The 12,599-nt window shown below is 33.1% G+C and overlaps 2 protein-coding genes across 2 annotated transcripts; both read right to left on the bottom strand.

Moving 5' to 3' along the window:
* Window positions 1-494: 494 nt before the first annotated feature.
* Window positions 495-6,225, bottom strand: LOTGIDRAFT_153587 (hypothetical protein; the record flags this gene model as incomplete). The annotated part of the gene is made up of 4 exons (XM_009059615.1): window positions 495-578; window positions 1,040-1,102; window positions 5,135-5,684; window positions 5,939-6,225. The coding sequence occupies 4 exons, from the start codon at window positions 6,223-6,225 to the stop codon at window positions 495-497; spliced, it is 984 nt and encodes a 327-aa protein (XP_009057863.1).
* Window positions 6,226-7,837: 1,612 nt separating this feature from the next.
* Window positions 7,838-8,615, bottom strand: LOTGIDRAFT_83036 (hypothetical protein; the record flags this gene model as incomplete). The annotated part of the gene is made up of 2 exons (XM_009059571.1): window positions 7,838-8,347; window positions 8,451-8,615. Coding segments are annotated over 2 exons (675 nt in total), but the record flags the coding sequence as incomplete, so codon positions are not given.
* Window positions 8,616-12,599: the final 3,984 nt, after the last annotated feature.

Genomic DNA, 12,599 nt, shown 5'->3' with positions numbered 1-12,599 from the left:
TTTTTAGATGTTTCATAATAAATATTCCTGTCATTTATTAATAATCATATCTTAACAGATGTCTTTAAACCATCTTTTTACTGTCTGATGATCTACCATGGTAAATAATTCCAATTTAAACAGCAGATCTGTACTAATGTTTCTGTTGGGTTACTACATTGTCCTAGATGATAAGCTGTCTATTATCTCAGATTTTAAAGTTGTTACCTTCTTTTTACAGATGATATTATCAGATCATACACAGTGGTAAATAATTTCAGTGCAGATCTCATGTTTTTATAGTTATTTTGATTTTTTTTCGTTATTATAATATGTTTATATGTATGTACCCACAGGACCATGTCACTTTTGTGTAATGGACCTAATTCTGAGCCATGTAAAATAAAGAGTCTCTGTTTGTCCCCATGGGCTGAATGTTAGACAGGGTCATGTCATTTTGGTGTCATAGACCTAATTTTGAGCCATATAAAATAATTAGTTTATTATCATATTTGTTAAGGTCCAGTATCAGCTGGTGTAGTACTAGTATATCTGTTACTTATAGTGTCACCTTCATGACAGTTCTGCCAAGTTAAATTCTATGTTATATGATTTAATGTGGGATTAATCTAAGATACCACATGTGACAATATCACAATGTATGGTGTTTGTACTTTCGATATATAGTTGACTTATATCTGCTTCACCGACTGAAGGACTCAATAAAATATATCAAAAGCTCTTTTAAGAATAAGAATTTGACTTCTGTCTCATTGGCAATAATATTAAAATGTACCAGTAGAAGTGACTACAGTTTAAGTATTCAAGCTGATATCAAAATTTTTTCATAAACATATTTTTAGTGATTGCATAAAAACGGATTAATGCAAATTTCATGTGAAGTTCAGCCTTCAAAATGTAACTGCTAGTTTCTATAAATGATAAAGTGTTTAGTTAGTGTCTATGGTATACATATCATTTATAATAACAGTGATGACTGTATATAAAGCTGTGGTGGTCATGTGTGTGATATAAGGATAAATATAAAATTTCTACTCACGGAATTCGCTTCTACCAATGTCTGTAATTTATTCTTATAATTCACCATTTTCGACATCTTTTCCTGAAACAAAATACAGAATTTAGCAACAATAAATTAACTAAGTACTAACAATCCAAAATGCAAAATGAAACCGGAAATCCAAAATAATATTTTTGCGAAACATTGGTAGCAGCTAATGAACTTTTCATCAAAACTGAGCTGTCTCCTCTATTTCAACTGTCCACTGAGCACATGTTGATGTCTAGCACAGTCTAGCTGTAAAGGCTACAAAAATATGAAAGACAGATGAACATGGGAAATAGAAATATATATACTATTATAAGTCATTTATCAGAAACACTATTTCATATTTGATCAAAATCAGATAACTGTAGCATTGGTCATGTCTGAAAGGCATGTTGATGATAACCATGATATCACATACCGGTATTGACGGTGAGAACATAAACAAATCAAGATACGGTGTCTGGTGCAGTGATTGGTGCAGAATTATCCATACATTAGAAAAATGGCAGTAGAAAATGGTGTTGCAAACTCTATGTATTCATTTACTGTTTCGACAATCCCACACTGTACACCTCAACAGACATCGTATCTCGTCTATTTGAGAATTAGCCACAACTGTGGACATATTATCAGATGGCTAATAACTTAATGATTGATCTAACAGCATCTTCATTGACAAATTGTACTTAAAAGCCACGCATTATTTCATGCCATTCTTTTACTGAACTTAACTTTTTACATTGAAAAATCAGACAAGTGAACAAAGACAAAAATAATGTTTCAATACAAAATACACTTTTAATTCCTTTAATATAATCATAATCATTGGATAATTTGAATAAAAAAATTTTGGCGCCACATCTAAGAGCTTTGCAAGTAATCTTTTATCTCAAAATTAGTTCTTTAATAATTCCTATTATCTTGGAAGGAAAAAAAACATACTCTCAGTCCATAAAGCTTTTAGAAAGCTTTTACAGAGATTACAGAGACCCGACAACATCGAATTTTATATTTTATATTCTTAAATATCATATTTTATCATATACACGATACTTAACAGAAAACAAAGATTTAAAGAGATAGTCTGATTTAATTTAAACATACAGAACTGGAACTATTATTATGTGAAATAGTGGTGTATGTTGATGTTTTTTTAGTGTCCACAGTACACATAGAATACCTTTGTACACCCCTTTTAGGTATTCACACAGGTATAACATTCTGTCATCAAGCGTTTAGTTTAATGAAATGTAATTCAAACCATAAGATAGGTATGTTATGAATGCTAAGGTTTATATTTAGTGGAATTACAAAAACTCTGAAATTTGGAATAGAGCAAATCAGGGTCCCAAATAAAAAAAAATCAGAAAAACCTCTTAACATTCCCTTTAATGTCCAAGAACCATGTAGACTTGACATTCATGTTGATAATATCATTTAGATATAATTCAGATTTACTCTTTTATTTCAAAACATAAATTTCAGACTAAAGCAGATTATCCCCCTTCCCTGTAGTCTAATTAATCAGGCAATGTTAATTAGGACCTATCATTTCCTTTATTAATCCTTAAGCTCTTAAACATTATAAACCTCTAATTCTATTTTTATGAAATACACCTAATAAACAGTGGCTCCAAGATAGTTGTACACGTGGGGGTGGGGGAAAACTGAATTTTTTAATTCAAAAAGTAGTTTGTTTTAATTTTTTTTTTTAATTTTCAAAGTAAATAATCATCATCAGTTTGAGTTTTGATTGGACAACAGATAGGGAGATAATCAAAGTCTATGCATTGTCTTACATTGTTAATACTATTAATACTATTAGTATGTAATAAACTCAGAAGTAGTATATCCATATATCTTGTGTTATTTATGTTTGCCTTCCTACTTCTATATGTCTTACAAAGAATATTGTATAACATTGTTAATAACATTTTAATCAATTCAAAATATGTTTTAAATTTTTTCATCAAAATAGTCATTTTTATTTATCACAGCTATAAACATTGTAAATCCTACATGTTTTCATGGTAAGAGAATTAAACATCACTTTCTGTATTTGTATTTAACAGACAAACCATCCTTCTGAATTTGAAAATAGACTGTATACAGCAAGCCAAGAGACTCAATAATAACATATTGTCAGACCTTATGAATCCTATAACCTCCTATAACACTGCTATTTTTAGAATTTACCGTCAGATTATCATCACTATGGGATTAGTTAATTAAGAAAATTAATTAGCCTGGTCTAAAGTCCATTATTAATAGCCCATTAAACTTCTTTTCATTCATTTTCAACATAATGATATCTGTTAATGAACGAAGCCCTTGTTGATAATGAAATTACAATGATGTTTTCTCAATAATATTGCCTGATCTAAAATCAGAAATAAACGCTATTTTCGACATACTTTTAAGGCTTTAAGAGAAGACTGAGTGACAACATGATGCAGTGTGCAATGAGAAAAATTGTCAAGAGATCTTTAACATGCAGTCTACAGCACATGGGGCTGAAAAGGCATTTTTTCCACCTTAAAGGGACAGATGCACCATTATTTTTGACCAATCATACTAAAGTCTCAGAAACTGAATGGTTTAGCTAAGCCAATCAGTAATAGTATTCACAGCTCACCATTGAAATTTGAGCCTTCAAATCCATGGGTGTCCAGAATTACCCGCTTTTGAATGTTAAAATGACGGCTCATGATACTCTGTGATCTATAGAGAAGAAAGACATATATAAAAAAAGTGACTAAAATTCCTAGTTAGAAGTATTTTAAAGGAATTTTGCGATTTTCTTACAATTCTGGTACTTCTGAAGACTATTACATACATTCAACACTCAAATCAACCCCCAAAAATGGCGCACCTGTCCCTTTAAATCCAAGAGTTACATAAATTAAGTTACACAAACAATCAAGTTACATAAAGTGTGGCCTGTTAATTAACCAATAATATATTTCTGATCGTGTATGTTCCTTTACCAAAAATACTACTGGTGCTAAAGAAACATGCAGAAAGTGATAATCTGTGTACAACAATACAATAAAATAACATCATGATACCAACAACATCACATTATCTTTTTATTAACATTTTCATTATCTTAGCTTCAAAATAATTCTTCTAATAAACAATCTTTTCTCAGTCTCTGATGTTCCAGTATTTGTGAAAGTAAAAGTGAATGTGTGAATTTTTTTTCCTATTGAGCACAAATCTATGGTTTTGTATAACTATTGTGAAATCATTTTGGATTTTCCATAATCAATTTTATGTCATATTGATTAACATTTTATAAACTTCATTTGCTAAAAACTTGGTCAAAAACAAACAAATTTCACTAATAACCTTTCGTTTTTTTATTTTTATTCTTCCGGCCTAGTTGTAAACATTTACAAACACGTCCAATAAATTAGTCAATATCGTCGATTAAAAGCCTCTTCTTATGAATTATAACTTGTAGAAAATTATTACCAGTAAACTTTACTCTTTTGGGAAATGAAAATGTGAATACTCAAAAATCTAGAATCATTAAAATTACAAAATTTGATATAAAGATCTAAAATGTGATAATAAATTGTGAAATGATAGACTGATTTATTTTTCCATCTTTGATAATTACAGTATTTCATAACAGGCATAAATAATAATTATGGTTATTATTAATTCTTATGGGAAATATCATATATCAAAATTTATATCAGTCAAATAGGTAATATGATTGCCTTAATCTATAAATTTCATCAAGTGATGAACTCAATTTTAGAATTAGATTAAGTTTAAAAGGAACTGTCTGCAATAGCACAACCCAAAAAATTGTAATCAAGTTAGTTGACCAAATCTATATGTAGAAACTCAAATCAAGTTTGACCTCATTTTAACAACCATTATTGCATAAAAATGATTCAAACTAAACTTTCATCCAACATTTTTTAGGGGCCCCATGATCCCTCGGACACCATCTTTGTTTTTACGCAGGTAGAATTAACACTTTGTAGCTTGTAACTAGAAAGTGTGGTGAATTAGTAGAATTCAATTACCAACCAAATAAAAAGTATATAGTGCTATAATAATAAATCTTACCTGCAGGTCAAACAGCGGAACACCTAAAACACCATGAGTATGAACAAAGTCATAAATATACTTTAAATCTTCCACATAGCTTTCATCATAGTTTTCACTGAACTGTTCCCATTGTTCATCTATGTTCAATTCAAATGGATACAACTTCTGCTGCTTTTTCAAAATTTCACGAAATGTCTCTGGGCTTAGAAAGAGACTGCTTATTGCTGTGTTGCCTGATGAGGTTGTAAAAGAACTGTTGCCAGATCGTCGAGGTGTTGGCATCAAGAAGGCTTCAATGTCACATGTCTGAATTAATATATTGTCCTGTACATTAAAGTTTTTATCTGGCATTTTCTGAAATGATTGGTTGCGTGCCAAAGCCAGCAGAGCTCTGGAAAGACTTTTCGGTAATTGTTTGTCCGTGACGGGCATTTCTACTTTTTTCCTGAATTCAAATTCTACATCTGTCATGGTTGGTGCAATATCATCTGATATTATGGAAACAGAAGGTTCAACTTCGTTGGTTTGTGTATTCGAAGACTCTCCTATTTCTTCAGTGCCAATACTACTGCAATGAAACCATGTTTTTAAGCACACTTTAACGTCAAAAAGTCAATTTCTGCACTGTTAAAAAATTACAAATCAAAAACAAAGACTGAAAAATAACTCTGATGGTCAATCTATTTGTGCAATAGCAGCAAGATTTTGAGAAACTTGGCTTTGCTTATACAAGAACAAGGATCAAAACAGAAGGAAGTAATACATGCACAAAAATTTTCCAAGATATTAGAAGTCAACAATCAATGAGGTAGTTCTCCTTACCCTTCCTGCTGATCATTTGACCTTTGACCTTCGGTATCATCTTCACTATGATCTGTATCCTCAGCATGACCTATATCAATAATATGTTGTACTAAATTTTCTTCTTTTTTCTTGGCTTTCAATTTCTTCCCTTTAGTCAGTTTCCGTGACTCGGCCGTGTCCAACAAATCATCATCGTCATCATCATCATCTTCATCATCAGTCTCGGTCAGTGCTTTCTGTATTCTACCACGACTGACTGGAAGACTACATCCTGCTCTATCTAGTACTAGTATCTCTTTTGGCATCTTTAACTTCACAAATACCTATCAGAATTGTAAGGGATTGTAAAGGCAGTTTTCTAAATTTTTTATAAGTATCAGGGATATTGATAGGAACAATTTGCACCATTCCAATTTTTTTTCAAATTTGTAGTCTGTAGTTCTTAGATCCACTAAAACTAAGTTTATTATGACTCACTATTGCAAAAGCTGCTAATAATAACTACGGGCCTCCGGGGCAGATATGTCATAAACACTAAAAATTAGAATTGTGCAAAAAAAAAATTAAAAAAAAAAGTTTAGAAAACCTCTTTTTTTGTCAAGAAGACAATGATATTTTGATTTTCAAGAAATTGAGCAATATATAATTCTGATACACGTGAATTAGCTAATACAAGGACTTGATGAACACAGTTTGAAACTCAAGATTTTCATATTCATTCATATTTAAACCTTTCATATCAGAGGATCTAATATTGAAGATTACCTATTATAAAGGTACAGTGTTTCTGACAACAAGTCCTTAGAGAGGTCAGAATATAACACTAGTTATTTCACAGAGACAAAAGTATGCTATGTGTCAGTATAGATTGTTGAAGAGTAAAGGGAGACTTACTTAGAATCATTCAAGGTCAATATTTTTGTTATATCAGATACTGATGAATTAAGCAACAATAAATGTGCCTTTAGCACCAACAATTTCAAAATAAAGGATCTAATTAAAATTGTTGATCGAGATGTTTCATGTTATGAAATATTTTTTATTTTTTGTGTGAATCCACATGCCATACAGGATCAAATAATATTCTTTATTCAAAAATATTTGGTAGGATTTTTATTATCAAAATTTGTCAGAATAAATGCTAAGCAATCAAAAACACTGTTAAAAGTAGAGTGACAAAACAAGTCAATGTTTTCTTAATGAATATCACAAAAACCTTTCCAGAATATAGTGTGAACATCTTTTGAGAGTCTTTGATTGGTTGAATATGTAGATCATGATTGACAAGTGATAGCAACCAGAAATAACAAAAAACGAAACATCAAGATTTGCAATCAAATCAAATCAAATTGAAAAATAAAACATCGTAATTTCTGAACAGGTTTGTGGGAAACAGTGAGTAAGGTTTGTCCTCCATTCTTACCTTCTGTAAACTAGACAATGATAAAATAGCAGCACAGGTTCCTCCACCATCTATAATCTTAACATCAATTCCTTCTAGACCATCAGACTCTACATACTTCTGCCACAATCTCTCTAGAAACTCATTACATTCATTAAACATATTGTCAGGAAAACGATTCAAAAACCGAAATTTATACCTGAAAAATAATGCAATGCACTGCTACATTAAATACAAACTAAACAAACATTAGATATCATATAAATATACTAATAGCCATGTGGACTCTCATAAACAGATGTCAAGTTGATATCTACTTATTTTGGTGCAAGTTATAGAATAAGTTGGATGGTAATAGTTTTGACATAAAAGCAAAAGCAGAGATGAAAATAGGTAGATGTAAATTGAGAGAGCTTTAATGACATTAAGTAACACCACAGACACCTGTTACTTACTTAAAGAGCCATTAACTGAGTTAAAAGCAAAATGCTTTGAGAAAGTCTTTTTAATCACTGTGGGGAAGGGTTTCTCACAGGGCTGTGTTGAGCTAGGGTAGGGTTTCTCACAGGGCTGTGTTGAGGTAGGGTAGGGTTTCTCACAGGGCTGTGTTGAGCTAGGGTAGGGTTTCTCACAGGGCTGTGTTGAGGTAGGGTAGGGTTTCTCACAGGGCTGTGTTGAGGTAGGGTAGGGTTTCTCAAAGGGCTGTGTTGAGGTAGACTAGGGTTTCTCACAGGGCTGTGTTGAGCTAGGGTAGGGTTTCTCACAGGGCTGTGTTGAGCTAGGGTATGGTTTCTCAAAGGGCTGTGTTGAGCTAGGGTATGGTTTCTCAGAGGGCTGTGTTGAGCTAGGGTAGGGCTTCTCAAAGGGCTGTGTTGAGCTAGGGTAGGGTTTCTCAAAGGGCTGTGTTGAGCTAGGGCAGGGTTTCTCAAAGGGCTGTGTTGAGCTAAGGTAGGGTTTCTCACAGGGCTGTGTTGAGGAAAGGTAGGGTTTCTCAGAGGGCTGTGTTGAGCTAGGGTATGGTTTCTCTAAGGGCTGTGTTGAGCTAGGGTAGGGTTTCTCAAAGGGCTGTGTTGAGCTAGGGTAGAGTTTCTCAAAGGGCTGAGTTTGGGTTAGGGTAGGGTTTCTCACAGGGCTGTGTTGTGCTAAGGTAGGGTTTCTCAAAGGGCTGTGTTGAGCTAGGGTAGAGTTTCTCAAAGGGCTGTGTTGAGCTAGGGTAGGGTTTCTCAAAGGGCTGTGTTGAGCTAGGGTAGGGTTTCCTACAGGGCTGTGTTGAGGTAAGGTAGGGTTTCTTACAGGGCTGTGTTGAGGTAAGGGTTTCTCAAAGGGCTGTGTTGAGCTAGGGTAGGGTTTCTCACAGGACTGTGTTGAGGTAAGGTAGGGTTTCTCACAGGGCTGTGTTAAGCTAGGGTAGGGTTTCTCAAAGGGCTGTGTTGAGCTAGGGTATGGTTTCTCAAAGGGCTGTGTTGAGCTAGGGTAGGGTTTCTCAAAGGGCTGTGTTGAGGTAGGGCAGAGTTTCTCAAGGGGCTGTGTTGAGGTAGGGTAAGGGACAAGAAAAAATGTTCCGACTGCTCTAGGGTATATGAACATTGCTAACCTCAGCTACCCTCTCCTGAGCCTATTCTTCTTAAATAAGTTAAGTTAAATATTTACCTTTGAGCAAGTTGATGGTGATTCACTCCATACATCAACGGATTGACTACTTTCTGAAAAAATTCAGTGAGTTGGATTACTTTGTTCATACACCAAAATGTTGAAAATTTAACCAACCACTGAAAATCAGCACTGAAGCTGAACTTTTTGTTCAACCTATAATTGATGACAGATCCTTGTCAAAAAAAGGCCATTTGAGGTGGTCTGTCAGTCATGTCTGGTGCGTCTTAACTTATATTCACGTATTCAAGATGTTCTAATTTTGATACAAAGACTTCAGTCTGAATTTAAGTAGGGCATATTTCTTTACGTTTGGGACAACCGACATGATTGTTTACATTGGAGATCGTGTATTTCATACAATGACGTCAATGAATAACAACATCATTGATTAAAATTACTACTCCTACTTTATGGTGATATAAACGCCACATGAATTCCCATCAGTCCAATGGACAAAATAATAGCTAATGTCAATATAACAAAATTAACAGCTCTTCTCTCACTGCTCATGATTTATAAATAACTCTTACCAAAGTTTTCAGACTTAAATCCCTGATATTGAGAAAGTTCTATTGTTACCTTTATTTTAGTAATAATACCATCATCTTTCATCCTGGTAAAAACTTCTGTTAATAAAAAATCAGGATACTGATTGAAGATACGATACATTTCATGACTTCTACCTTGTTTATCTTTAGATGTTACCACAAAACTCTAAAATAAACAATATATAAAATTAATATGATACCGTGGTCTGAGTTTTCAGTTTATCAGCTGATAGAATTTAATCTATCTAATTTATCTATAATAGTGTTAATTGTTCAGAATTGAAAGATAATATGTTAGATGGGAAACAACTCTAGAAAGTAAAGAAAAAATAGACTTCAAATAACTCATAAATAGTGGATGCAGACAAATATTGGGATTTTAATGGTGCTGATGAAGATATACAACACCATACAGTGGACAATGAGTGATATTTTTCAGACAACTTTTGCAGCTCTAACCTGCTTCTATTTTCCTTGTCAGTGCTACATGCTGTGCATGTTAAGGATCCCTTGATAGTTGGAAATTGAAAAAGAGAAGGCTAATGTGACTGTTCCATCAGGTGCAGAAAAGTAGGACGCAACACATAATTTTGTTTCATTTAAGCACCAAATCTCACCACTGATGTTGAAAATCTGATGGTACTATCATTAAGGCCATACAAAATAAATAGTCTGTTTTACAGGCCTTTTTTTCAAAAATCAGTGTGAGAGGGCGAATTTAATATTCATTATTTATAACCACTTTTTTAGATTTTCAACTGGAATAAATTGGAGCGACCGAAGCATTTATTATTTATTTCCACAAATCTAATGTACATTTAATATTAAGGCACTTTTGGGGCTGTAAAACAGACTATTTATTTTGTATGGCCTAACCATATTCACTTGAACAATAAATCTCTAAGTAGAACCAAAAACAAAAAAGATCCAGTACTTACATGTATCAAATCATATAGTACATTAAAACATATATCTTTATCAGACTGGATATCTGTGACTTCATCATCGTGCCAGTTGTCTTCACTTGTTATTTTTGTCAAGTCATATTTCGTATTTAGATCTTCCACAGTGGAGGGGAATTCAGTTACATCAGAATCTTCGTGGGCTCTAGAATTTAATACAGAAGATTAAGATATACATTGTTATGGTTCAAAAAGTTTTTCAAAGAACACTGGACAAAATTCATAAACTAGATAAGTTGACATACATGTAAGCACAAGTCCCAGATAATAAACAAAAGTAGGGGAAAAAAAGCATTGTTTTACAAAAAAAAAACTTCTTCAAGATCCTGTTCAATAGGCAAACCTCTTGGCTTTGATATTTCTTGAATATTTTTTGTCAGTCTTTTTTTTTGGAACGACATATTGCCAAATCAACTGGTACCAATAATTGTTTCTAGCTCAAGGCTAGATTATATATTTCATATTATGATATAACTTCAAGAAAAAAAAAAAAAAAATTATCATTATTCAAGGGCAGTAACTGTAATAAAACAAGCTTACTTGAATTTTTCAATCAAATCAAAAACCAGATTTTTAAACAGTGGAACTAGTGTGTTTTCTGACAGATGAGACTTATCAATTCCATACTTCTTCATAATCTCCTGAAATAATCATAATAAATATATCCAGAAATTATGAAGGTTAATATTGCTACTGCTATAATAAGAATTTTCAAATTTCATAAAGAGCCAATGTTTTTGAACTAATGGACAGTTGATGAATACATTTTTAGTTACAGTCTGAAGAGACTATCATGTTCACCTGCATTTAAAATCCTTATATAAATCAACGAGACAGGAAAACCTAAAATAAGCCTAAATCAACTGGAAACTACCTTCAGGTGTAGCACATCTTATTGGAAATGAAATGAAATGAATGGAGTTTTACGTCTTACTTTTCTGCACCATGTGGGCAACGCCATGCAGGGTGCAATGAGGGAAATTTTGCCAGGACAGCGGCATTAACCTGCTCTTTTCCGATTTCCAACTGTTGAGGGATCTTTAACGTGCACAGCCTGTAGCACATGGGGCCTCGGTTTATTGTCCCATCCGAACGACTAGACGTTTTTTCCATGTCAGCCCCTCGTACCTGCATCACTGACAGGGGGAAACCGAGTTGAAAAATCCGAAGGTATTATCTCGACCTATGCCAGGATTGAACGCTGGACCTTCATGTTAGTGAGCAAGCGTCTAACTCACTGAGCCACTGCGGCTCCCACATCTTATTGGATAAATGAGACATAATACAATGCCCAGTTCTCAGTAACGTTCAATGTCAACAACAAGGAAGATGCTGACAATTTTTTGAGTTTCCTGATAAATATTTACCTTGTCTTGTTTAGTCTGTGATAAAAACAATGAAACATTCATTTTTGAGACAGGATTTTTCATAGCAAACGCTACTCTTCTTTGACAGGCTTTAGAACTCTTATCATACGATGTCTATAATAGAATTAAATAGAATTAACCTTTTATACACTGGGTTAAAAAAAATGTCATATACCCCATACTCCAAGTAAAATGACTCCAAGTGTATGACATTAATGTTGACATGTCAACAGACTCTCTACCGGGGATATTTATCATGCCATTATGTGGCAATTAGAGTAGCTGCTTGTTTTTAAGAGTTTAAATATGTACAAGGTGGCCAGTTTTAATTTCACTTTTCAGGTGAAAATTGTTTTAAATACACGATTTATGAAATATATATTACTTATATATATATTAATAAATTTTGGACAATTGTGATATAATTTTACAGTTATGCAATTTTTCAAGTGGACAGATCATGTACAGCTGAAGACATCTCTTACTTATTCCTTAGCAAAATACTGTCACTTTCTGTGAAATTATAAAACTTTTGTAGGTTTAAAATGCATTCTTCTGTAACTTACCTCCTTTGATTTTTCATGAAGTATATCTCTGACCACTGTCCATGGTACTATTAACCCTTTCCTGTCACCACCCATCAAATAACTGGCCACTTTACAAAGTAATAACTACAAAAAATTCATACATCAGGAAACTAGAAAATAGTCATTCTGTGTCATTTACAATGTAACTGAAAGTGCCTGA

The sequence above is a fragment of the Lottia gigantea genome, assembly GCF_000327385.1.
Source record: "Lottia gigantea unplaced genomic scaffold LOTGIsca_4, whole genome shotgun sequence".
Taxonomy (NCBI): Eukaryota; Metazoa; Mollusca; class Gastropoda; family Lottiidae; genus Lottia; species Lottia gigantea.
The sequence above is the reverse complement of the archived record's forward strand: the minus strand, read 5'-3'. Positions and strand labels throughout refer to the sequence as shown.